Source organism: Echiichthys vipera (assembly GCF_963691815.1).
Source record: "Echiichthys vipera genome assembly, chromosome: 12".
Taxonomy (NCBI): domain Eukaryota; kingdom Metazoa; phylum Chordata; class Actinopteri; order Perciformes; family Trachinidae; genus Echiichthys; species Echiichthys vipera.
Window position 1 is genome coordinate 6,474,791 of NC_139837.1, and position 25,910 is coordinate 6,500,700.

At 42.2% G+C, this 25,910-nt stretch overlaps 2 protein-coding genes across 2 annotated transcripts in view; both read right to left on the minus strand.

Moving 5' to 3' along the window:
- Positions 1-10,977, minus strand: part of stard9 (StAR-related lipid transfer (START) domain containing 9) — a gene marked incomplete at its 3' end in the record, with an annotated part of 32,725 nt that extends 21,748 nt beyond the window's left edge. Inside the window, exons 1-3 of the mRNA XM_083924202.1 lie at positions 10,739-10,977; positions 7,223-7,292; positions 3,754-3,870 (exon numbers count right to left, since the gene is read on the minus strand). Of these exons, the coding sequence (XP_083780328.1) occupies positions 3,754-3,870; positions 7,223-7,292; positions 10,739-10,785 (234 nt within the window). The remainder of the gene's footprint in view (positions 1-3,753; positions 3,871-7,222; positions 7,293-10,738) is intronic.
- Positions 10,978-12,645: 1,668 nt separating this feature from the next.
- Positions 12,646-24,547, minus strand: cdan1 (codanin 1; the record flags this gene model as incomplete). The annotated part of the gene is made up of 28 exons (XM_083923992.1): positions 12,646-13,540; positions 13,650-13,757; positions 13,976-14,187; positions 14,343-14,406; positions 14,505-14,612; positions 14,732-14,958; positions 15,773-15,851; positions 15,977-16,040; positions 16,228-16,377; positions 16,637-16,740; positions 16,833-16,969; positions 17,207-17,261; positions 17,354-17,443; positions 17,599-17,680; positions 17,927-18,093; positions 18,313-18,456; positions 18,655-18,787; positions 19,103-19,308; positions 19,463-19,538; positions 19,663-19,752; positions 19,952-20,061; positions 20,629-20,749; positions 20,888-20,966; positions 21,088-21,207; positions 21,471-21,661; positions 21,993-22,193; positions 22,283-23,001; positions 24,470-24,547. 28 exons carry the CDS (start codon positions 24,545-24,547, stop codon positions 13,418-13,420), a joined length of 4,038 nt encoding a protein of 1,345 aa, XP_083780118.1. The 3' UTR covers positions 12,646-13,417.
- Positions 24,548-25,910: the final 1,363 nt, after the last annotated feature.

Here is a 25,910-nt window from a genome sequence, read left to right on the forward strand (position 1 = left end):
AAACACTGCGAGCATAATCAAATCACACACACACAGAGAAGAGGAGGAGGAGAAGGAGGAGAAGAGGGAAAAACCCCAGCAAGCCGACTCCTTTTGGCAATAAAAAACAGCATTGTGCTCTCAGAACGAATCCTCAGCAGTGACGTCTTTGCGCTGAAATTTAACTGTGAAAAATTACTTAGTGAAGCAGCTGTGAGTTTGGCAGGCGAGAGCTGGGGGCTGCAGAGGCACAGTGGACCCCCTGCCCATTCCCCCGCCTCCTCCTGCTCCTCCTCTACCCGAGGAATTCACATTTGCACTCTCTCTTTGTGCCTAATCAGTTTCTCTTGCCTCTGCTTCTCTTTCATTTCCCTCTTCCATGTTTCTTACTGTCAGAAGCAATAAACAAAGTGAGGGGTCTGTGTTATTAAATAGTGGAAAAGCTATTTATTAGCTCAATATCTAGCCCCAAAACAAAGGCAGCATTTAGACAAACAGTCCCAACAGCTGACTCCCATTACGGATTATGGTTCTCTCCCAAAAACCTATTTATTCTCACCTGGCAGAGCCCTACTCCTTCCTCTCTACTCAACCTTCTTTTGGGATTTTCTTTCAAATATACAACTCCAAAACTGAGCCTCCAATACTGCAAGACACGCTTTTGTCTTGTGGGTAGCCCTCAGCGACAAGAATACAACCACGTCTGCAACCCAACATATAGTTAGACACCGAATTCCTGTCTACTCTCTGTGTTATAACAGTGTATGAGCTCAAAAGCCTCCCACAGTTATCTGGTGTAAACTATCAGTGATGCATGGACATGTCGAGCTCAGGAGTGGGGAGGGGCCGGCCAGTCTCTGAGGGGTGCTGGCTGGGTATGGTGGGATCGCGCTGGACTGGAAAAGCAAGAGTTGAGATCCATTTTTCCCCTTGTGTCATTCCACCACTGGCTCTGATTGTTTGAGTTTCGTGGGGACTGCAGTACAAGAGGAATTCAGAGCAAGTCCTTCTTCCTGCACTGAAAAAAGAAAAGCAGTCATTCATTCATTCATCTTCAAGCGCTTGTCCCTGTCGGGTCCCGGGGGGATGGAGCCGATCCCAGCTGACATCGGGCGTGAGGCGGGGTGCACCCTGGACAGGACGCCAGTCTATCACAGGGATCATAGAGACGAACAGAGACAGACAACCATTCACACCATGCTCAATGATATTTTGAAAGTAGAAACCATAGGGAATTCCATTGCTGGCAAAAGAAATGTGTCTCATTAATGTGTTGTAAATATGCGGTTCTCAGATCCCAGATAAGAGAGAAACTAAATCAATAACATCACTTTACCTAAATGCAATGCCACTAAGTGAAACTAGGCGACACAACATTGTGGGAAAATTACATCAACTTCTAACAATGCTGTGATTTTTTGGTTGAGGGAAACAAATTTCCCTCCTCAACCTGCCACTTAGACAGACTCTACACGGTTCCAAAAAGCAATTTGTCTGGTAAAATGGTTAAAGTGACTCTTGAATTATAGTGTTCACCTGCCACTGTGCTCTATTAATCTGGCTTGCTGCCCTTGAACATTAAACACAGTATTGTCTGTTTTTTACGTCAGGCACTGTGTCTTCACATCCACCAGAGAAATGCCTCATTCAAATACATTTAACTGTGATGGGATCAGTAAACGGCTGACGTCGTCTTCTACAAGATTCTTTGTTAAAGATGCGATTCTTTGGATTCTGGTGCAGGAAAAGAGGTCAGAAATCCAGCGGCTCTGTCCTTTACTGGTGTCCTTTCACCCACCACGGGTCAACAGAGGAATGTCTTGTGACAACCCGGGCCACTGTGACTGGACACAATTCTGCTGAGGACAGCGGCAGCCAAAGCAAGAGCCAGAGTGAGGAATAAAAAGGAGGTTTAAAAAAAGGAAGAAGTGCTGTGTTGTCTGTTACTCCGCGCAGTGTGTAGGCCGTCATCACAGCCTGGTCTTTTTCAAACACAAAGGCGGCTCTGACAAGAGGAGAAACAGGCAGTGGGGGAGTGGCAGAGGAGAGAAAGTATAGAGAAGTGACTGTAACTGCGTTTACATGCAGTTTAAAAACCTGATTATATTCGGATAGAGGCAATACTCTGGTTTCTCAAACACCCACCTTACCCTGGGGTAAAATCAGAGTTTTTATTACCCCAGTTTACAGACCTAGATAACTCCTTTAGAAACCCGGGTATTCATGCATGTAAACAGCTTAACCGGAGTTATATTGGGTTTTGCGTCTTCCCAATCCCCCTTGGGTTATAACCGACTCTCCACACAGCGCGGCAGTGGCTTTTGAACTGGAAGCAACAGTGCCGATAACAACCTGAAAAAAATAACACCAACACCAGCGGTACCTTTAAACCAAGGGAGGACTTCGCCGTGGCAAGTAACATCACTACCAAGAAAACCCATTTCTGACGTTATTCTGTCCAAAAGTCGGCTTGTGATTATGACAAAGGTGAACTGCAAGAAAAAGTCTTATTCTGACGAGCTGCATGTTGGCGGCGCGCCACCTACTGTACCGGAGATCGAGTTACGCCGTCATTTTCCCGTTCTGCCCCGCTCATGTATACTGGGGGAACTTCAATAATAAGATTATTCCCTCAACCGGGGTTAGAACATTTTCGGGTTACTGATGTGCACCGAGTTAGGCCGTGGCTATTGTGCTGAATAATGAAAACTTGATGGAAATACAAATTAATACCAAGGCAACTTATCTAAAAAAAAAGAAATAGGTTTTGGAAAGACCACATTTCTTTTGGTGACATTCCCTGCAATGGACTTGGGGACCACTTCCTCTTGATCTGGAGCCTATCTCAGGTTCCAGCAACACCCTTTAATCAAAGCAACAAAATACCTAATGGCTCAATCAAAGCCGGGACATGAAAAACAAGCTGACTCTGGCTATGCCATTTCTGAGGCAAAGAGACTTCTGGGTAACAGATGGAGCTGATATCATATCCCTCGAGTGGCCAACTGTGTAAAAACATGCACGAAACAACACACACACACCCGTCTTGTTGTGGTCTGTCGACAAGGACAGGGTTTCCTCTGGGCTCTTTTCTTGGAACAGAGCTTGTGTTTGCCCAGTGTCGACTTGTGGCCAAGAGCCTGGATCAGCACGCACTTGGTCTCCGCCCACAAGAGGGCATAAAACATGGCACGAAAATGAGACAAATCTTTAGGCAGTGCTGCACAAATGGCTACATGTCAAACCAGAGCCTACCTCTTTACAGATATACAATATATTCATCCATTACAAAAACATTTACCACTGACTTATCTCATTCACTGTACCGACTACTGTACAACATTCAAGACAACACTCAGATTAAAAAGATGCCATGTAAATAGAACAAATATGGTGATTTTTTTTTTCCTCCCATGGTAACCTTATTTGTGCTGGTTCTGCTTTCGCAATCCACTTGAGAACATGAGCAATCCGTCAAAGTTATGTTTATTTTTATATTTTTCCATCAAGATAACCACAAGAAGGAACCACAGTAGCAACATAAGAGAACACTTTGGTTTGAGGCTGAATACTAGATGTAAACTCTGATGTTGTAATGTACCGGACTCATTATTCAGGCTATGCAACATAGCACGCAAATGGGAAAATCATAGGAATATTGTAATAGTTCAGTGAGCAACCAATGTGAAAAACGTATCATTGGAAAATAGCCAGATACTAAGGTCAGATACTGGATATTCCAGTTTGCATAAAAACAGTCAGTTAGGTCATTACCTCCTCCTGCGAGGTATAGTGAGGCTCTGCAGGGTTCACCGACCAGTAGCAGTAGTCGAAACAAAACTCCAGAAGCTTCTCCCTGGAATCTACAGCACCATCTGTACGGCCATCCAGCTTCAGGGAAGGAAACACAAGAGTAAAGCACATGAGGATTATTTTTTACATGATATGATCTAATACGAGTCAATATTAAAGCATAACAAGGCAAGGAATACAGTATGATTAAGCCTTAACTTAACCTTAACTTGGTAAGTACAATAAGTAAAGGAATTTCCCTTACAGTACTTTATCAACAGCTAATACGTTGCATACTGCAATTCAAAGTAAGAAGACAACACGTTCTTACATTTAATAAGATAAAGAGTCGAGAAAGAGAATTAGGAGCGATATAAAATCATTCCAGTGATAAAACCCAGGTACTATAGCTTTTGTTTATGGGACTTTTAAGGTGTGGAATTGCAAGCGAACGGTTTCCATTCATCAGCAATGCTTTCACTCCTCCTCCAGTGCTTTAGTCGCCTCACTGCATTAACAGTAAACACCTTTCTGCTCACTGAGAGTAAATTCTGAACTGAGGAAAGACAGCACAGCAGCATTTGGACTTGTCCAGGCACAACGGTTGTACTGGAAAAACAGTAAAGCGTGTAAACATTTCTTCAAAATCACTGCATTTAACCTGGAGAGACATATTGTTCTTACTCAGCATGTTGTTATCTTCCATTTGTGACGTTCAATGTATTCCAGCATCTTTTTAAACTCAATACAAGGTTAAAAGATCTCTTCAGGTATATCCACTTTACCTAAAACTCCATCTATTTGCATATAGAGGAATTCATTCTAAGTGGAAAGCAGGTTTGTGCACACTGTGTGTGTGTGTGTGTGTGTGTGTTATTGTGGTGAAACACCTTAATCTAAGGACAACATGTATTTTAGCTGCATTGAATCTTGGTCTATTGAGGTTAATGAAAGTAGAGAAAGGGGCTGAGGATGTCTCCCTTTAGGATTGTTGATAGAGCTGGGAAATATATTAGCATAATATCATTAATAAAAAGGCATGATGGCATGCAGGATTTATGTTAAACAATAACACATCAGTAATGATCTGAACCTTTATAAAAAACAATGTTATTTAATGAATATTGATAAACAATTGTTTGACCACCAAGACTCGAAAGCCCTTTTCCAGAGACTGACACCAAGACCTGATATTTACCATTCATTTTTGGTATATGAGATGAGTTACTATCAGACTTCAATGCACTTGGACATTTGTGAGGTGAAATCAGGGCATCATGTTTACATTTGGAGAGAGCAGGTCCAGCTGCAAAAACAGCATGGTCTGAGTTGGTGAGGGTTAAATGTCCTGCTCGAGGACACTCAAGGGGTCCTTTAGTCACTTTTGTGCTTTAACTGTATAATTCATCTCCCCCCGGTCAGGTAAGGAACAGTGGAGACACTGTATCCTGAGAAAATGTCACTTTGTCACTTTATATCACCACTGCATCACTTTATTTAATTGTATTATAACTTACTTCAGTAAGAAATGCTGCTACACTTCACTGTACTTTACTGTAACTTACTTCAGTCAGAAATGCTGCTACACTTTTAACACTGTTTCACTTATCGCTCCTTATCACTTATTTAGTTTGTACTTATTTTATTTCAATATGCTACTTAACTGCACAGTGCGTATTGTTGTATATTGTATAAACCTACGTTTAACCACAATGTCTGTTGCACTCTGTCACACTTACTTATTGTTTGATTTATTTTATCTTAGCTTTATTTTGATCTGATTATGTTAGCTTATTGTTACTCTGATCCTTTCCCACCTTTGTATTGAAACTGTTGCACAATAATTTCCCTCGGGATAAATAAAGCTTCTTGAATCTTTGAATCTTGAATCTTGAATCTTACACCAAGCAGTCGATTATCTAAATCATCATCCAAACGATGAATCCACCCAACCATCTATGTAAATAGCCTTTCCTTTCTCTACCTACAGCATTAGGCCACACTAAGCTCTGGTTATCAGTTTTGTTCACAGCAACTGGCTTATCTGAAAACATGACTGTTTAACCCCCCAACACTTTTAGGAAACTCTGCAATGGCCTTTTAGTGTAAGGGACGAGCCAATAGCAACACCAGCCACAGGCCAATAGCGCTCCAACCACTGATAAAGACTCACGTTTTACAGTTAAATCAAGTTAGGGGAAAAGAACAGACGGGAAACGTTCTCTTGTTTCACACTCATTAATGTAGTTAAGTAGGTTTTATAGGTTGTAGTACTTGTTAGTTAGCCTTACTGTCCTTTGGAATCCACCCTCTTTTCCACCCTCAGATCTTCCCAAACTGTCCCACTTTCCATAAATAATTATTCCCATGAGACCCGCGTGAGCCGTGGAGCTTGATCCCTTTCCATGGCAGAGGGAGGCCATATGTGGTTCGTCTCTGTCACATCATTTGTAACAGACTCTCTCCTGCCAAACTTCTTTCTATACGTCAGCATTTCAAATGTAAACAAAAAGGAGCAGCTCTGTAACTACCAACAACACACACGTATTCTTGTGACTAGGTTGTTACTAAATGTGAGTTTTGAAATTACTTGTCACTTTTTGGATGTTTGCATCAATTATACACACTAGAAATGGACATTGATATATGATCCTCAACTATACTTGCATTTGTAAGTCATCCCCTTCAAACTCCCAAAGTTTTATCATCTCAATATTAGCTAATGCAAACACTCTCAAGGGAAAAACATGGTGTTAATAGTAGACTGCCTGCGGGCAATGCAGCTTAACCAATCAGACAGGTCTACTCAGCCATCTGACACAGCAGGTTGGTAAGTTGGAGAAAGTATCAGCTTACAAGAATGTGAAGCTCACACAGTAATTATTTCCAAATGTGTCCTTGAAACCTAAACTAATAACTTAAACAAAAAGCAAACCAAAAATGGCCATCTTCAACAAAAATATAGTATAAAACATCATTTCACACTGTTCCTCACTTGGAAAATAGGACTATGGTTTATAACGCCTGGGGTGAGAGTCCCTGTTCGAACTGCTAATTTAACACCAAAGCTATTTTGCGTTCTATTTCATTTAGTGTGAATAATTTTTGGTGATTTTAAGGTTTAAATCTCCATCCAAAAGAATTTCAAAGCAACTCAGTCTGGAGTACTGTTTGTATTGACGTGCAGTGTATCAGATGGAAATGGGTTCGTCAGGAGGGGTCTCTCAATCCGGGTGTATGTGTGAGCTCAACACACATAATAAACAACCGTGACATATAGTAGGAAAAGGCTGATCCAAAGCTGTAAACATCCTGTTGCTGTGATAGATACCCTATACACACTCCCCCCAATGTACCCAGTCCTACCAACAACAAAAAAACAAACAAGTAGAGACTCAATATTGGGTATAACGGGGAAGCGGTTTGGATATTTACACACCAAAATACTCACCTTTACATTTTTGATCCTCACAAGCTTGTCCTCCACTTGTACTGCTAGCCTTCCCCCATCCGCACTCTCCCTGTGAGGAAGAAGACGACAAATGCTTCTGTCAACTCTGTAAACATCCATATTTGGAAGCTTAAAGAAATATGACAAATGTTCATGAGAAGGGAGGGAGAGATCAGATCGGAGAGAAAGCATTTACACGTGCTTCCAATAAAGAGGAGGAGGTCTAAAGGACGCCATCAGTATTGATCAGTGTCTCCAACGCCGAACTGGACAGAGATTAAACAAAAGGTTTCACTTTGGATTCAACGCCCTGCAGACAGATTGAAATGGGTTTAAATCCCCCTTTTTGAAGATGCAGATATAATTGAGAGGGTGTCCAGATAAATTAAGGCCACTTGACTTGAGGCCGTCACATGACAGTTAACACAATGAATCTTTGTAAGTGTGATCCGTGAAATCGTCACTGACCAGTTTCAGATTCAAATGAAAACAGACCCTCACATAGTCCAGAGACTTGGGGCTGTTTCCACAAATTCGAGAGCGTGTGTGTGTGTGTGTGTGTGTGTGTGTGTGTGTGTGTGTGGGTGTGTGGGTGCGTGTGTGTGTAATTGGGACCAGTGTGTGTTCTTGGATGCGTGTAAAACAAGGTCAATTCAGCTCTGTGTGCTTCAGCAGCTGGACCAAGCACATCTGATGCAACACAAGCGAAACTGGAGGCAATCACAACATGGAGCTGAGAGAATTTGGATCTCCAGGAGCGATGATGATGGTTGAATGCTGCCTGTAGTGCATTCGCTCCGTCTCTGTGGTGGGTAAGGGGTAGGCGAGGAGGCTGTTGTAATCTTCAGCTCTCCCTGTGCCTCACCATGCGGGACTCATTTTGCCAACCCCAGCAGTGGCCCAACCCAAAACCACAAACCTTCAATGTCAGGCTCCAAGTAGCATGAAGGAGAGGAGGTCGGTGGTGGAAAAATGGGAAACCTCGTAAAAATGTGTGTCGGTACAAACACCAACCAAGACGACTGACGTGTTTTTTGCACATGCGAGTGGCTTCTTGCACTCTCAAAGAGCAGGACACACTGTTCTGTGCCTGGCTACATGAGAGACACAGCTAACCATGAGGATGTTAATCTTATCTCTGTCTCATAGCCGGCTCTTATTCATAGGTACATAGGTAAGGAAATACATCCGTCACTTTAAAAATTTTAAAATAAAATAGAGCAGAGGAGAGTGAGAGTGACAGAACCAGAAATCAGGAAGCAGGGATTTGCATGACAGTGAACATTATGTATAAGAAATGCTTTTGTTATGCAAAATACCAGGAAGACTGGCTGAAAGAATCATTGTCCAGCCCTTCATAGCCTGAATAATGCTTTGTTACGCTACTGTAGTGGCCTTCAGATTAAGCACCCCAGCAAAACATCCTGCAGGAGTTCAATTTAATTCAGTGTACTACTATGGGACTTATATGTACTATATATCCAGACCCTGAGGGCCTGTTATTCAACATGATGTAGCAATTGGGGTGCTCCAGTGAAGCAAAGCAACTTTACAACCTCACAGCGTTACTCTGCTACTTAAACAGCAGATTTCACAGCACTGTAAAACAAGAGGAGAACTTTTTCCATAAATGCCTCACACTAAACGAAGGGAATAGCTGAAAGTAAAACGAGCAAATGAGAATTAAGTGTGTTTTGTAAATGATATACTTAGGGCTGAAAAAAGGCATTAACTGCATACATGCCTTAATAGCATTAGTTGACGTAATCTCATTTCCTTAAACACCACTGTTACTCCAGTGGGCTATTCATTACTAAACCCTTTAAAACAGATTCTGGATGCTGAGATTGATTCATTACAAATGTATTCAGTAAAACAGGAAAACATTGTTTGAACTCGCAGAAGTTTATTTTAAGTGGCTATTCCAAAGATTGCATTACGTATCAATGCAAGGTTGACTGCTGGTGGCAAGTTTATAAAATGATGCACAAGATATCGATAAGAGTATTTCCATTTGATGGAAAGGTTGAGCCATGTTACTGAGTGTAAACATCCCTTAACTCCAATAAAAGAGCTGGAACAAGCTGATACACTATACCCTCATGGTACTGTAAGACAATGTGGGATGAGCAGTGTTGCAACTAACTTTTTTTTTTTAATTTTGATAGCATTGGGTCTCCAAAAACATTTTAAATGGCTTGTTTTGTCCAACCAACCATACAACACCCACTGATATTACCCAGATATAATGCAGGAAAGCACATCTGAGATGCAGGCACCATCAAATGTTCAGCATGTTTTTATTTAAAGGTAAATAGGCTAAGAGATCAAACTTTAGGGCCCGTTAATTTGTCATGTGTTTCCTTTATTTCCGTACAATATTACTTGATTGTTTTAAAAAACCTCATCCTGGGTCACACACACACACACACACACACACACACACACACACACACACACACACACACACACACACACACACACACACACACACACACACACACACACACACACACACACACACACACACACACACACACACACACACACACACACACACACACACACACACACACACACACACACACACACACACACAGCAATGGTGTTTTTAATCCATCAAAATTAAATTTGAATTAATTAATTATCTTAATGGTTGTTGTGGAAAGAAAATTAGCTTTTAATTCTTAATTAATTTATATTTTGAAAAATATATATAAAATACATCAATACGTTTATATTTTTTATTAAATTAAATAAATAGGCTATGCAATAAATTATAATATATATTTGATGGGAACATATGAGAGAAATAAGTTGTATTTTGTATGATACTTATAAGTTAAAACGTTTGGAAAATAATAATAATAATAAAGAAATAAAAAAAATAAATGTATGACAGAGGAAACTGTTAACTTACTAACAATGGATTGTGAAGAAGTTGTTGGATAAAATAAGTGTATACTTCCCACTGCTTAGTCAAAAAAGCACTTTTTTATTCATGCATCTCTAAGCTTTGTAGTTGTGTAACATCATTATTTTCCCTATGACCTCTTCTGATCTTTTTTACATGACTGAAACAAATGTAAATCTAAACCAAAGCTGCAGAAGTGAGACACTTTAAACCTAAACTAGCTCCAAATGTGTTGCACATTACTCAGCAGCACCACACACACTTATCCTGCACACAAGATGCTTAGTCACACAACACTACTGACAGCCACAGTTGTCATCCCCAACCATGTGCACCCCTGCAGTCTGCAGCTAGCAAGCTAACTTAGTTGTCCAAGTTGACGTTGGTGTCTGTTAAAGCTAATTAATACAAAAACAAGCTTATTGTTTTGTGTGTAAACAGCTTCAAGCAGCAGCCAAAGTCCCATGACTGGCAGCAACAAACAGTTCGGGTATGAAGTCAAATGAGGAGGCAACAATAATAAAGCTATCTCTAATAATGTCCGTGAATTAAGTCGTTGAATTCGCGTTACATTAGCTAAATTAGTTAATGTTGTGACTCACCTCGCGTTGGGGGGACGGACTCGGATAGCAACTTTAACGTTTGCCATGATGCCTTCACGGACACAACTCTCTACGGTGGTTTAACTCGGAGCTGGTGTAGAGTAACAGTTCCCGTGTGAGCATTTTGTCTTCTTGCATATTAGTCCGATAAAAGAGTTAAAAGAGCGGGAGGGAGGTGTCCTGCCATCCGCTGTTCAAGTCATCTCTCCGGGCTGGTCGTGGGTTCAACCGCCCGCTGTCTCAACTTCACTCCCAACTGAAGGAGTGAAACTTCCTGCTGGGTACAAAGGGAGGGGAGATGCTGCTGGAAACTCCCCCTACCTACTACGACATATTCAAATGTGTTTTTCTTTTTTGCATTTCTGTTATTATTTAAATCTACTATTTAAAGTGTTAAACGAGGCTACTTTGTTTTGTTGGCTGATAATAAGGTGATTTTTGGACAGTTTCAGTTATGAATTCAGTGTCTTGCCCAAGGACACTTCGACATGCAGATCGGGGGAGGTGGGGATCGAACCACCGATCTCTTGGACCACTCTTCCACTGAGCCACAGTCGCCCTTTGTTACACCCTGAATTCATGCAATTTCCTATCTAACCCAGGGCCGTCAAACTCTAACTCACAGTGTTTCAGTTATGAATTCAGTTTGGTTCAGTGTCTTGCCCAAGGGCACTTCGACATGTAGATCGGGGGAGGTGGGGATCGAACCACCGATCTCTTGGACCACTCTTCCACTGATCCACAATCGCCCTTTGTTACACCCTCAATTCATGCAATTTCTCTCTCTAACCCAGGGCTGTCAAACTCTAACTTACAGTGTTTCAGTTATGAATTCAGTTTGGTTCAGTGTCTTTGCCGAAGGACACTTCGACATGTAGATCGGGGGAGGTGGGGATCGAACCACCGATCTCTTGGACCACTCTTCAACTGAGCCACCGTCGCCCTTTGTTACACCCTGAATTCATGCAATTTCTCTCTCTAACCCAGGGCTGTCAAACTCTAACTCACAGTGGGCCAAATTTAAAAACTGGGCCAAAGTTGCGGGCAAACTTTAAATTAACTAAAAAACATTCTCTCCAGATAAATGTTGAACCTTTTCAGTGCAGGTCCTTGTACTTGTCGTGGTGTTTCTCACGTTTTATTCTTTTGTTACAGCCATGGTGGCTCTGCAGACAGGACAAACAGGTCTCTACATTCATAAACAAGTAATATTGTAAGCGGTGTTGAAAGCTCCTGTTTTCCAGCTTTCTTTGGTCATTTTTGTGGAGGGGTGGATTAAGTCTGTCTGTAGAGACTGGTAGCATGGATGCTCATGGTTGTTAACAGAAAAGTAGACGTGTATGTGCTTTATACTCGCGGGCCAACTCTCATAGAACCTTGATATGATCTTGCGGGCTTAATATAATTACACTGCGGGCCAGATTTGGCCCACGGGCCTGAGTTTGACACCCCTGCTCTAGCCATCCTGAAATATTATAGGTCTTAAAAAAGGTCGAGGTGAATATTTAAATACTCTAAATGTATCAAAACTCTCAATCCCCAGAGAAATGCAAACATCCCATATTCAGAAACCGCCTTTAAACGTGCAGTCAGGACTTTTGTAAGTTTGTGATGTCACAACATATATGCAGAAAGCGCAGCATGTGTGAAGTGTCGCCCGTCACAATTACATTTTTCTGCTGCCAGGAGGTGTGTTCATGGGTCTTAAGCAGGAAAACAAATCTTTAAAATAATGTTTTTGGTCTATCAGATACCTAAAATACAAGTCTGAACCAAATAAGCACATGTCCCCTTTAAAAAAAATCTTTTAAATAACAACACATAATACATATTTAAATCAGAATACATCTTTATTATTATTATTTTTGTGGCAACATAAAAAATATTTAAATTTAAAAAGCAGCAGGGAATGCAGCGCTCGTTCAACATGAACTAAAAACAACCACAAACGCAGAGCTGCATTCATGAAATAAACATGCAATCACTAGTAGTAACGGTCAAGGCAGTGTGTGAAAGTGCTGTACTAAAATTAAGACGTTAGATTTTCTCCGGTGAGTCTAAAAAACCAACAACAACCAGAACAAAAATCACATTTTCAGTCGATTTTACCAACAAGTGTTTCTTGGGGATCTATGGCATGTCTGGTGTAAAACTTGGGGACATAATAAATGAGTAATGTCACTAAAGTTACTCGGTTTGAGTCCTTGTCAGATTGATGCTGACCCTTCTTGTGTCTTTGCCAGCTTCCTGCTATGGCTTTGACTGTTTGAAAAGGCTTATCGGCTGTACTAGTCTTTCCCTTCGGACAAACACATCTACCAGGTTTGCTTGTGGGAAAGTTCAATAGATCTAAGGTGTGAGATGGTGTGGTCCCACCGCTGCTTCTGACTGGCAGGGTTCTCTGGTTTTAACCTGCACCTCAGCTAAAGAGCAGAGGGATTCATGAAAGGCTGCTGACACTTCACAGGTGAAGAACAAAAGTCTGAAGCTTGGAAAGCCTGTGCAGAGGCTGCCTGTGGAACAGCTTTGATGTGATGTGCAGTGGCAATTTAGAAAAATGGTACACAAAAAGAAAAATCTGTGTCTCTCTCTCTGGAATAACACACTGACAGATGTGACGTAAAACACTGTGGTTATCACAGAAAAGATGCCGTGGGATGCTGGGTAGGATTATTGTTGTCATGTAGCTCCCTCTACTGTCTGTTGTGAGACCTGCAGCATATCCATGTGGCTTTGCAACTCAGCCAGAGGCAAGGAGGGTTTAACACTCTGTGACTGCAGCTGAAAATTTTCTATCAGTTCCTGAAATTACACAGAAATGAGAGAACAAAGTGAGCAAAAGGAAAAAGTCAAAGAGGTCAAATTGCTAGTAAAAGGAACAGACGATGACAAGAATGCAGTGAAGCCTCACCGCTGGCAAAGCCAAGTTTTTTAGCTTCTTCCAATGAGATATGACCTCGTCCTCGCTCAAGAGTCCTCTGTCAACCAGCTGTCTAACCAGAAACAGGTAGTTGTTCCACTAAAAAGACAGAATAACAAAGAAAACGGACAGAGTCAAATAACTTTAAAAGAAATCAAACAAAAAATGTCATCAATTTTAAGTGTCTACAGAAGGTCATGCACATACAGTATGAAGTACTTGAGGGGAAAATCCTATAAGCATATAAAAGGGTAGAAGTGGTTGTAGTAGCATCAGTAATAATTCTGTATCCATCATGACAGCGGTGGTAGACATACCTCGGTGTCACTGGCCTTCAGCACAGCAGTGACAGTGAGTGGGGTGAAGAGCAGGCGCAGGGGGGTGGAGGAACAGCAGTCTCCTTCCCACAGCTCAGCAAGCTGCTCCAGGAGCGCTCTGACAGGAGGCTCTGATCCTGAACTAGGACCCACAACAACCCTGTCACCTCCGCTGCACCTTGACTTAGACAGTATGGGCAGCTCTGCAGACACTGAGCAGACACACAAAAGGCAGCTTTGTTACACCGTACATCAACTAGACACGATGTTGCTTTTAACCAGTTTACAGTTAAACAGTGAACACATTGCATGCCAAAAATCACACAGTTTCACTCTAATTAAGAGCATATCATTCGTTCACCCTTACCCAGTTTGCAGGCCAACAAGACAGTAGAGTTCAGTAGCATCTGCTCTGACACCACAGTTGAGAACTAAGTGAAAAGAAGAGGAACAAAATGTGATGAATACTGGCAAAAATCAGAAAAAGCATCACACGTTTTGTTTTGTTGCACGTGTGTGTCTCATGTACCTTTCTGCAGGCCAGAGTGTCTCCCACTCTCTGTAGCAGCGTGTTGAGCTGAGAGCCGGTCGGCAGCTCCTCATCAGTCCTGGGGCCTACTGCAACGCTCAGCAACTCCTGTATTAAAATTCAACCATGTCAAGAAAAGAAAAACTTTCCTTTTAGCCTACGAACAACTTAACAGTGAACTTCTGTGCAATTCCCCTGCATCTGTATTTCCTCTCATGCAGGCGTACCTTAATCTCAATGAGGATGTCGGAGGGCAGTGGAGCACTGTGGTTGCAGTGTGGAAGGCAGGATGTCCCTCTCTCACTTCCTTGTTTCCTCTTCGGAGTGGTCAACTGCTCCTGGGTGACCAGCTCAAGCACAGGACCCTCCACATCCCTCAAGTCCGGAGCCACTGGGCTACCCATAGCCTTCACCACACGATCATACCTGGTCTTCCACTCTCGTCTTATCAGGGCTGATGGTGAGAAAACAAAAAGAAAATCTTAGGGATCCTTGAAGTGCAGCACTGGTTTCCTTTCTACAGTGACAATGATGTTGTGTAACGCAATCCTGGCAGCACTGAGAGGGTTAAAGGTCCAGTTCTTTAAAGGATAGATGTGTTTACATGTTAACTACATACAGCATCAGCAACACTCTTGCACATTTTAATCAGTCCAGTTCAACAGGCCTGCAAAAATACAAACTATGATCTACACAAAAATTTTACATTGGAACTGAGGCATGTAACAGTGTTTTAATTTGGATAGCTGAATGCTTTCTCCTGACTTCATGGAAGCCAGTAGCTACCATTCATTGTGGCATGAAAATCAACTTGCAGCAACATTAAAATAGCGATACGGCAGATCTTTTCTGGCCCCAATACGGATGTTATTAAGCATATTGGGTATCGGAAATGACATGACCAATTCACATTTTTGTCAACAGCGACACAGCGATCCCTGGCTTCCTGACATGTTAATTAATTCAAATTAAATATGTGAAAAAGAGAGAACTGCTTTCGCATCACTGCATGGTATCACTAGAATGAGGTATACTTTAAAGTTGCTTGACATACATTATTAATGAAGCAGTACATCATTGCAGTATGTCCTGTTTGAAGTTATAAAGCACATTTTTATACAAAAATCATTGTAAGGACATTGTAAGCCAAAAATAACAAAAATACTGTGTCCTGTGTTGGAAAAACAGAATGAATCAATTCAGCTTGTACATGATTTGTATTTGGCACAGTAAAGACATGCAAAAGCCCTGCATGGTGCAGTAGCTACCTGTGATGTTGGCAGAGAGCCAGCTGCAGGCCTTTTCTGTTGCAAGACGTTTGGTGATGTTTTCAGATGTGGTCAGGACCTTCAGAGATAGTGTGTAACAAAACATGGGAACAACACAGACACACACGTTTCTAATGTGTTTTTGGGTATTCTTTTTTACATGATATTATTTTTGGTTGATTTGGTGATTTTTACAGGACTTACAGCAGGGGAGGTCTCATCTGGGAGTAGAATACGTATGGCCTCTGGACTCTTCTCAGAGCAAAATCTGCAAAACCCCAATGAGATTAGCACACAGCAGTGAAATAAAAATGGTGTGATGAGGAACCAAGAAGGGCAACAGTTTCTTTTACATCCAACAATGAAATGGCCATTCACTGATAATTGCATATAACCCTTTTAAAAAAGGAACCTGCAACAGTTTTGCTAGCTGCCTGTGAAGGAAGCTGTCGTACCTGGTGGCCTTTGCCAGGGCTTCCAGTCCTGAGACACACAGCTGAGCACAGATGGAGTCATTCAGTTTTGAAGGATTTGAGTTTGGTGACTTCAGTCCGTCTCTGAGCATCTTCTCACCGCGCTCCACCAACTCACTCACTAATGTGGCCCTGTTGCAGATCCACACATAGATGTGAATACACAAAACACACATACACGGACAACAATCACTGACATTTTGTACAATTCAATTTTGATTATGTTAAAAATATGGTTTTGATAGACATACATCTAAACAGGGTGGTGAATTCACACCAAAGTTGCAGACTGATAAACTGCTTAGTAAAATGTGAAAGACACGGTTCATTCAGAAATCCACGACTGCTCATGTGCACTGCCCAGACCCAACAATCAAGCTTTGATACTAACTTCATATGTTTGACCGCGTTGGATCCAACTCTCTCAGCTACAAACTCCACGGTGCGACGCAGTGACGGAGGCTGGTTGTGAAAGAAGGCTTGCTCAAGGTCCACCTGTCACATTAGGGTTGGTTTAAACACTTGCACACAGGCAATTCACTGATATTATTCCACACTTTGCTTCACTGCCTCTCCCGTTGACTCACCTGTAGTTTCTGCTGCGACCTGTTGGCAGTTGGTGCATCCCTGAGCTCGGCAGAAGTGGGAGTGATCTTGCGGATAATTCCTCCGCTCTTGGCTGTGCTGCCCGACACAAAGGCAGCGAGGAGCTTACGGAACTCACCTACACCGATAAAAACAAGGCAGAACATCGATCCACATCGGGAACAAGCGCATGCCGCTTTGTGGCCCAGTCAACATTTATAAACTAAATGTGATCTAAGCTATCCGACCCCTGATTAACAGCCTTTTACCTCCTCTATAGAGAACACTGTAAATATACTACTACAAAATATACACACAGAAATGTGCCTTTAATCCCTTAGGGGACATAAAAGATGTATTTCCATGTTTCACTCACCAAGAAATGGACAACATGTATAGAGAAGCTGTTGATCCACCAGGGGAATGCAGTCCTACGAAAATAAAAAAGAAAAAAAACTCAATAAATAAAAAACAAGCATTTGGTAGACAGACAGGTACTTGAATGAATATTTATTTCACTTACGAGCCCTGCAGCAGTCGTGATGCCGTCCTCCAGCTTGGCTACCTCAGTGAACTCATTGGTGAAGAAAATGTCCTCAGGAATCACTGGGATCTACATAAAGTTCAATGACATACAATGTTGTGTCTAAAATGAATATGACTTTAAGACAAACAGAAACGAGCACTCTAGGTTTTTGAATAACAACCAGTCATGTTTTACTTCTCACGATATACAAAAACAAATAATATCCAGAAGTTGTGTCTCACCTGGAAAAGCCAACCCAACACAGACACCATTAGTAGCTTGTTCAGGTAACACACTTCTCCACATCTGCCCAGCAACATTCTCCTACGAGCATATGAAAGTAAGATTAAACCTAAGAAGGCAGAGGTCAAACAACAAGTCTGTTAAAGCTGTTATTTAAATTTCACACTTTAAGGGGAAAATTAAAGTGGATAAGATGACTCCAATAATGACACTATTAAAAAGGCAAGAATGTGAATCAATTGTTTTACCACCAAAAGGGTGTTTATTTGATATTTTACAATGGCTATCAAATATTTATTGGATACATGTGCAGAAACTGAGACAGACCTGTACAAGAGGAGCAGTTTGCCCAATGCAGTTCTATAGCAGAGCAGCAGAGGGCCGATAAAGTCCAGCATGGAGAGGAACTCCACCAGCCAGGGCACAGTCAGGATGGTGCGCCTCCTTTTCATACTGTTATTCAGCACAGCACACACATCCAGCACTGGAACACTCTGAGGATCCAAGACATTGGTTTTATGAATTAAATACCTGGCAGCAAACATGCATTTATTTAGTTACTGCTGGTCTGGACTAAAATGAGGAAAACTTTAGCATTTTCTTTATGAGATACAGCATACAAAGGAAACTTATACTTTAGTTAGGCTTTCACCTGCTCTATTTTAAAACAGGATGTAGTTTAGTAGAGTAATATAATGTTTTTTTTTGCTCACCTTGCTGCGCAGGGCTATAGCAGTCTCCTGTATCTCCCTGGATGGTCTCTCAGATGTTTGGTAAGGCAGAAAGGAAATGAACCCCAGAAACTTAGCCAGAAGACGAGCAAGGAGCAGCACTGAGGTGAAGCGCTGCTTCTCATCCTGATGAGGTGGATGGAACGGAGAGACACAGGTTTTTATAATAATTAAGAGCATGTTGGTCAGATTTGTCTTTTTTTCTTTACCACTGAATGCTGTATTGTAAAGCTAGCTTGATCCACACTGAGGGGGCACTTAGAGCAATAAATCTGTGACACTGACATTTCAATAACATCCCTCTGTCTGACTCTGATAGTATACCTGCTGCTCCATGTCCCCATCTCCCTCCTCCTCTACCTCCCCAATGGAAACTGGAGGGCTCAGGATGGACACCTCGTCCAGCTGGAGGAGCTGCTGGCACAGGCTGTCCTGCAAGTGCTGGTTCAGCTGGCAGCTGGTACACAAGATGTAAGACATGTTAGATCACAGACAACAGACAATGAAAGCTTTTAGCCTTTGTCGAAAGAAAAATGTTTAATTCAGTTCAAAAAGGAAATCTAGCAAATGAAAAACATGCTCAAAAATTAAAACTACTAGTGTTACAAAGTTGACATAATGAGTTATTATCAATGCCATTTTGAAATATATCAATATATCTTGAAATATAAGATTAGACTCGAACTGGCTAGTCAGGTTAAATAGCACTAAAATAAATGTATTATTTCATCATTTTTTATATGGTTTAGTGCAACTGCTGGTATCTTCTTACCAGCTAGCTTTCTGCAGGAAATCCCTGAAGAACTCCTGGTGACCAGGGAAGGACGGAGGAGGGCAGGGGCCAACGACTCCATGAGGCTGAATAAGACGCTCCTCAAGGCGCTTCAGTCGCCCCAGGCTGTCAGCTCCCAGCATGCCGAGCAGGTCAGCATCTGGAGTATCCCCGGGAGAGTTGTTCACACGAGGGCCTTTACACATCTAAAAAAAAAACATAGGCAGTTATTGTGTGTTGTATGCCACTCGTTCATTTAACGTAGACATGTTATCACTGTAGATAAAAGTCCATTTGACATAAATAAGTAGTATGTGTTAAGAGCTATAGTTTTAGTGTAAATGAGGTGCCACAGTCCACCTGAACAAGCTGCTTCAGGAACAGACGGGCAAAATGGGAATGGTTTCCTGCAGAGGTCAGTTGACTCATCATTCCTCTAAAAAAGAAGATGAAATAATGAAGCAGAAAAGTAGATCAGAGAAACTGATTAGATTGAAACTTTTTTTAATATTTGAATTACACCTAATCAAGCTAAAATGTTTAAAGTTAACTGGACTTACCTTATCTTAGTGCCGAGAGCAGCGTCAAAGTTCCACCCCGGTTCTTTGTGAAAGTCCTCCCATTCCCGTAACACCTCGTAAAAAATATCTCTGAGGAAAGAGCAAAAACATTGAATGCAAATGTGATGATAAAGTCTAATTAGGCAATTTCTTGAAGTGTCTGTTTGTAATCATGAACTCTCCAAGTCCAGAAGTGATCTGCTACACACTTCAACTTTCATACACGTAGTTTTTACTTGACATGTAGGGAGAGGACAGCCGTGAAAAGGACAAAGAAACAGTAATATACCTCTGTTTTTTAAAGATGTGGAAGGCCTTGTCACTACCAAAGTTGGACCGGTTGTCAGTAGCAGGCTGGAATGGGACTGAGTGGATGAAAGTGGAAACTGAAGGAGAGAGCTGCAACAGATGGAGGAATAAAAACATATTAATTAAACAAGACATAGCGTAGTATAGACAAGGATTATTAACGTTTCTATATAATAATGAGTAAAAGAAGTGCATCTACAATATATATTTATTAAACATTAATATGGCTACAATTAATGATTATTTCTTATCACCGATAAATAAAATTATTGTTCAGTTAATCGAGTGTTTGGTGATTAAAGAGAGTCTGAGGTGACGCCATCAGATGTCTTGTTTTGTAACCAATTCTCCCATTTGAGAAGCTGAAAAAGTCAAATTTTGGTTATTTATCCTTGAAAAACTACTCAAATATTTAATAGATTATCAAAATAGTTACAGATGAGTTTAATGTTGATCAACTAATCAGTTATTTCACTGATCATTGCAGCTCTAAACATTACTAACACAATCTAATAAAGATAAAAAAATATTTAGTAGTAGTAATGGGTGCTGTCTTAAAAACAGCCTGATGTATTGGTACCAATATTGAATTATATTCATTAACACTCTGGGATTAAAATACATTTATCGCAGTAAAATACAGGACAAGTGTGTTACCTGGGCTGTGCTTCCATCCTGGGCCTGGGTCAGATGGTCCCTGAGATACGGCGAGAAAGACGCCACTCTTTCATTCTCTGCCAGCAGACGCAAGGTGCACTTGTCCAAATGAGATACCAACCTGACAAGAATACATTTGTTAGGAATCAACTCAGGGAGACTAGAGTATCACCTAATTATAGAGTTGTGTGCTGACATATTCCTGTTAGTGAAGAGGAGAACATTTAGGACAACTGCAACACGAGATATGACAACTCACTGAAACTGATTCTCCAGAACCTTCACCGCAAAATACACACAGTTGTGTACTTGTCTCAGGAAACACCTCTCCAGCACTTCTAAAAATGTGAAAAAGGGGCTGAATATCAATTTCAAATAAAAGGAAAGATTATCCTCATAAAATCCTAATATTGTGATGACATAGGACTAAAGTAATATAAAAAACTAAAACTTACACACCTGAATTCACTGCACACAAACTCTCCTGTTCATCGTCATCGTCATGATTGTGAGGAGACCGAGACGTTAGCAACTGCACCACGAAGAAAAGCTCCAGGAAAATGTTTGGCACAAGGTTTTCTGTAAAACATATTTGGAGATCTTCAAAAACCCTTCTTACATACATTTGATGACATACTACTAATGCGTTTTAACTAAAAAATTATGATATTTTCTATGTTTTAGGTCTGACTTCTTAATTACTTACTTTAGATTTTTGCTTTCTTCTCTGTAAATGCCTGTAATTATCTTTAGAGGTGATATATAAAAATACATTTTTTTTAAAATGGTATTCCTCCAGTTTTCTTCACATAGCACATTAACACCACCGTGTGGTCACTTACCAGAAATACAGGTACAGTACAGCTCTGCCAGGAGATCCAGTTCCAAAGAGAAGGTGACTTTGGATGGTTCGGGACAGGGTGTCTGCAGATCTGGTGTAACTTTAGATCCCATCCTAAGCCCTGATTTGGTGGGGGTGCAAGGGTCCAGAGAGGACGGCAGAGGAGAGCCGACATGCTGAGCACGCTTCGTCCTAAAAACAAGAAATTTCTGATTATGAAACAGCAGAGATAAACTGAGGTGAAGAGCAAGTGATGCTACAGTAGAGAAAAAACTGTAGAAATGATATATTGTGGCATAGGCGTAGAAATATGTAAAATAATACCAGAATCAAAATGAAAAAAATGTCAATTGTGTGCATTTCTGCAAATCCACATGAAATAGAAAAAGGTACTAGCCAACAACAACCTAGCACTGGACGGATCAAAAGCATATACAAACATTTGTGTCACATTTTCCTCCATTCCTCAAAAGGAGTCAACCTTGTGTCAGTATAAGTAGCATGATTCTGCATGTGCACTCACTTTTCCTTCTTTAGTAGCTCCCTCTCTTCTTGCAGGCTCAGAGGACTGCCCACTGTCTCTGACCCCACATGCGCCTCTGCAACTAACGAGGGACTAGAAGATTCACTGAACGGGGTGGAGGTGAAGCACGTCTTAGGCTTGGAGTGTGGCCGCTCTGCACTGACTGGTGTTGGGTTTATTCTTCTCGATGGTTTGCTTGCCCTGAAAGATAATGGAAACTTTGAGACAAATCTAAAACTCAATGATGGAGTCAGTGTTGAATTTTGTTAGACAGAGTTGTTTGCACTCACGCTGGTGAAATGGGTGATGACCCTACAGGAGGGAAGTCCTCCAAGTTGTTGAAGTTGAGCTTCTCCACAGATGGAGGTGAAACCTGCTGGCTTATCCTACTGTTCCCTCCTCCTCCTCCTCCTCTACCAGACCTCCGGCCTCCGTTTTCCCATCGACCAACCTCATCACTTTGATGTCCTCCACGCCATCCTCCATGTTTCCCTTGCCCTCCCACTGCCATGCTGCCACCACTTCTCCTGCGGCCCTTCTGTGACTGGAAGCTGGGGCTGTTCTGTTGGTCAGGAGGAGAAACCATGTACTCCCCAAGACTGATCCTCTGGCCAGACCGGCGCTCAGAGCCTGAAGGCTTGGAGGCGGGGCTCCATCCCGTAGTAAAGGAAGGGCTACTGAATGCATTGACCCCACTAAGAGAGTGAGACCCTGACTGACCGGCAGCATCCCACTCGGTACCAGGTGACACCGATGACGCAGGAGAAAACAGCTGGACACGGCTGGCACTCCGAGAACCAGCCCCACCAGCAGACCTGCAACCCCTCCTTTCACTGAAGGCATGGGTCTGTGCAGCAGGTCTGGGGCGGCTAGGGGTCTTGGCAGGCGTGGCAGGGCCATGGGTTAGTGCTTGACTGCTCTGCTCTCTCAGGAAGTTTAAAAGAAATGGGACAAATTCTTGTTTGTGAACTGTCACCCCAGGTTCACTGAATGCCAGCCTGTCACACTCCTGTTGGAAAGGAAGACATTGTGAAAAATATATCATTAAAAAGTTGAAATTACTCAGATATTCAATGTTAGCTAATCCATTATGGAGGCAAGATAGAGAATAACTAAGTCAATAAATACTGCTGGTCATCCGCAGGACATTTCTGCAGTAAATAGCCTGTTCTTTACACTGGTTTCCTGTCTGTCAAATAATTGAATTTAAAAAATAATTCTGTTGGTTTACAAAGCACTGAATGGTTTTCAGATCTTCTGCTCAGCTACGAACCATCCAGACCTCTCAGATCCTCTGGGACAGGTCTGCTCTGTGTCCCCAGAGTCAGGACTAAGCATGGGACAGGTCTGCTCCGTGTCCCCAGAGTCAGGACTAAACATGGGACAGGTCTGCTCCGTGTCCCCAGAGTCAGGACTAAACATGGGACAGGCCTGCTCTGTGTCCCCAGAGTCAGGACTAAACATGGGACAGGCCTGCTCTGTGTCCCCAGAGTCAGGACTAAGCATGGGACAGGTCTGCTCCGTGTCCCCAGAGTCAGGACTAAACATGGGACAGGTCTGCTCTGTGTTCCCAGAGTCAGGACTAAACATGGGTCAGGTATGCTCTGTGTCCCCAGAGTCAGAACTAAGCATTGGATAGGTCTGCTCTGTGTTCCCAGAGTCAGGACTAAACATGGGACAGGTCTGCTGTGTCCCCAGAGTCAGGACTAAACATGGGTCAGGTCTGCTCTGTGTCCCCAGAGTCAGGACTAAACATGGGACAGGTCTGCTCTGTGTCCCCAGAGTCAGGACTAAACAAGGAGAGGCAGCGTTCAGTTTTAATGCTCCACAAATCTGGAACAAACTTCCAGAAAACTGCTGCAACTCTCAGTTCTTTTAAATCTAGACTGTAGAAAAAATGAATACCTCTACTGCACTATAACTTCCATTACAGGTCTTGTAAATGATACTTAATGGACAGTTAATGCTTTCAATGATCTTTTACTTAGATTACTCAAATGTCACCTTATATGTTTTCCAACACTTTTCTTAAAATATTATTTATCCAATATTTTTAAATGGCATTTCATATGCGTTTCTTTCCAATGCATTTAATGTTTTATGCAAAGCACTTTGAATTACCTTGTTGTTGTTGAATTGTGCTACACAAGTAAACTTACCTTGCTGACCTAGCTAACAATGCGCTGACTAACATCCGCTAAACTGCACAGCCCTCTTCAGATACTAATAATAACAGTAGCAAACAGCTGTGGAAAGCAGTGTTTTGGTTTTAACACCTAAGTTGACAGCGTATCGTCCCGTCCGGACCAGAGTCCAGGTCCAGCCCAGGCTACAGCTAACGTAGCTCGCTAGCTCTCCAGCTAAAAGTTTTGTTTACAATCAGTTGGGAGCTATGTCATCTCATAAAACACATCAGTCAAAGGGCAAACGCGTAAAAGGTGTCTCACTCATGTAGCTCGTAATCATTTCGGACCTACCTCGTCATTCTTGAGCCAGTCCGAGACCGTTTTAAGGTCCACTTTCTGCAACAGGACAGATTCCAAAAGAGCCGCCATTCTGGTGAGGAGCTGCGCGCGGCTGAAGGACTGAGGGGAGGGGGCGGGGTCAGCGCGTACGCGGGCACGTAATGCGTATGACGTATGACGTATACTAACCACGTGTGCAGCCGACAGGAGACATATTATGGTGGTACTGTGAATTTACTCAGGATCTGTAGGATGAGATTAATAGATTTATAGCTGCCTGTATTTTCCCAGACCTGGTCTTATATTATTAAAATGTTGTATTTGGTTGTTATGAACACAGTTGTAAAAATGAGGATGCTTTTTTTCTTGTTAATTTGATTTTACTGTTAGCTAAATTTCACATCCTCTCCGGGAACCATCACCTTATCTTGGTGGAGAGGTTTGTGTGGACCTGTGGACCTGAGGGCTGTGTGTCTGGAGCCTAGTGCTCCTTGTAGGGTCTCCCATGGCAAAGTGGTCTCAGGCGAGGGGCCGGACTAAGAATGGTTCACAAAGACTCAATGGAAAAACAACGAGGAGGAAGAGAGACCCTGCCTGGAGGAAGCCCGGGGCCCCCGTCTGGAGCCAGGCCCAGATGGAGGGCTCGCCGTCGAGCGCCTGGTGGCCGGGTTTGCCACGGAGCCCGGCCGGGCACAGTCCAAAAAAGTGACGTGGCACCTCCCTCCTCTCCATCCTGTAGGCCCACCACTCGCAGGAGGAACCACTTGGGTCGGGTGCGCTGCTGCACGGGTGGCAGTGAAGGTGAGGGGCCTCGACGGACCAGGGAAGTTTGGGGCCCCCTGCTAAAGCTGCTGCCCCCGCGACCCGACCCCGGATAAGCGGATGAAGATGAGATGAGATGATAAATTTCACATTCACAAATGTAAATTCACAAGCAAAAAACCACACTTCACTGTGTTTATGAAAGAATTGGAACAGTATTCATTCATTCATCTTCAACCGCTTATCCCGGGGTCGGGGTCGCGGGGGGTGCTGGAGCCGATCCCAGCTATATTTCAACAATTTCCCCCTCACAGAACAAAAAAGCCATCAAAACTCTGAGTGCATGCTGTACTTTTAAGGTATTTACGTCATCTGATGACTCTTCTCGCACCCCTTTATTTTATTACTATTTATTTACTTTTACTGCTGCTAATATTATTTTTATTTTTCTCTCTTACTCCCCTTTTTCTTCTTTTTTTCTCTTCACCTCTCATGTCTTTGTTAATGTTTTGTTCTCTTTCGGTGTGTATACTTTTGGGGGTGGGACGTTTGGGTTTTCATGGTGTTTCTTTGTTGTTCATGTTTTGTTATGTTTTGATTCCCTATGAGGCGCACTGCTACACAAAGTATGAAAAGTGCCATATAAATAAAGTGGATTTGATTTGAGTCATTGGGTTGTTGTGATTAGTTG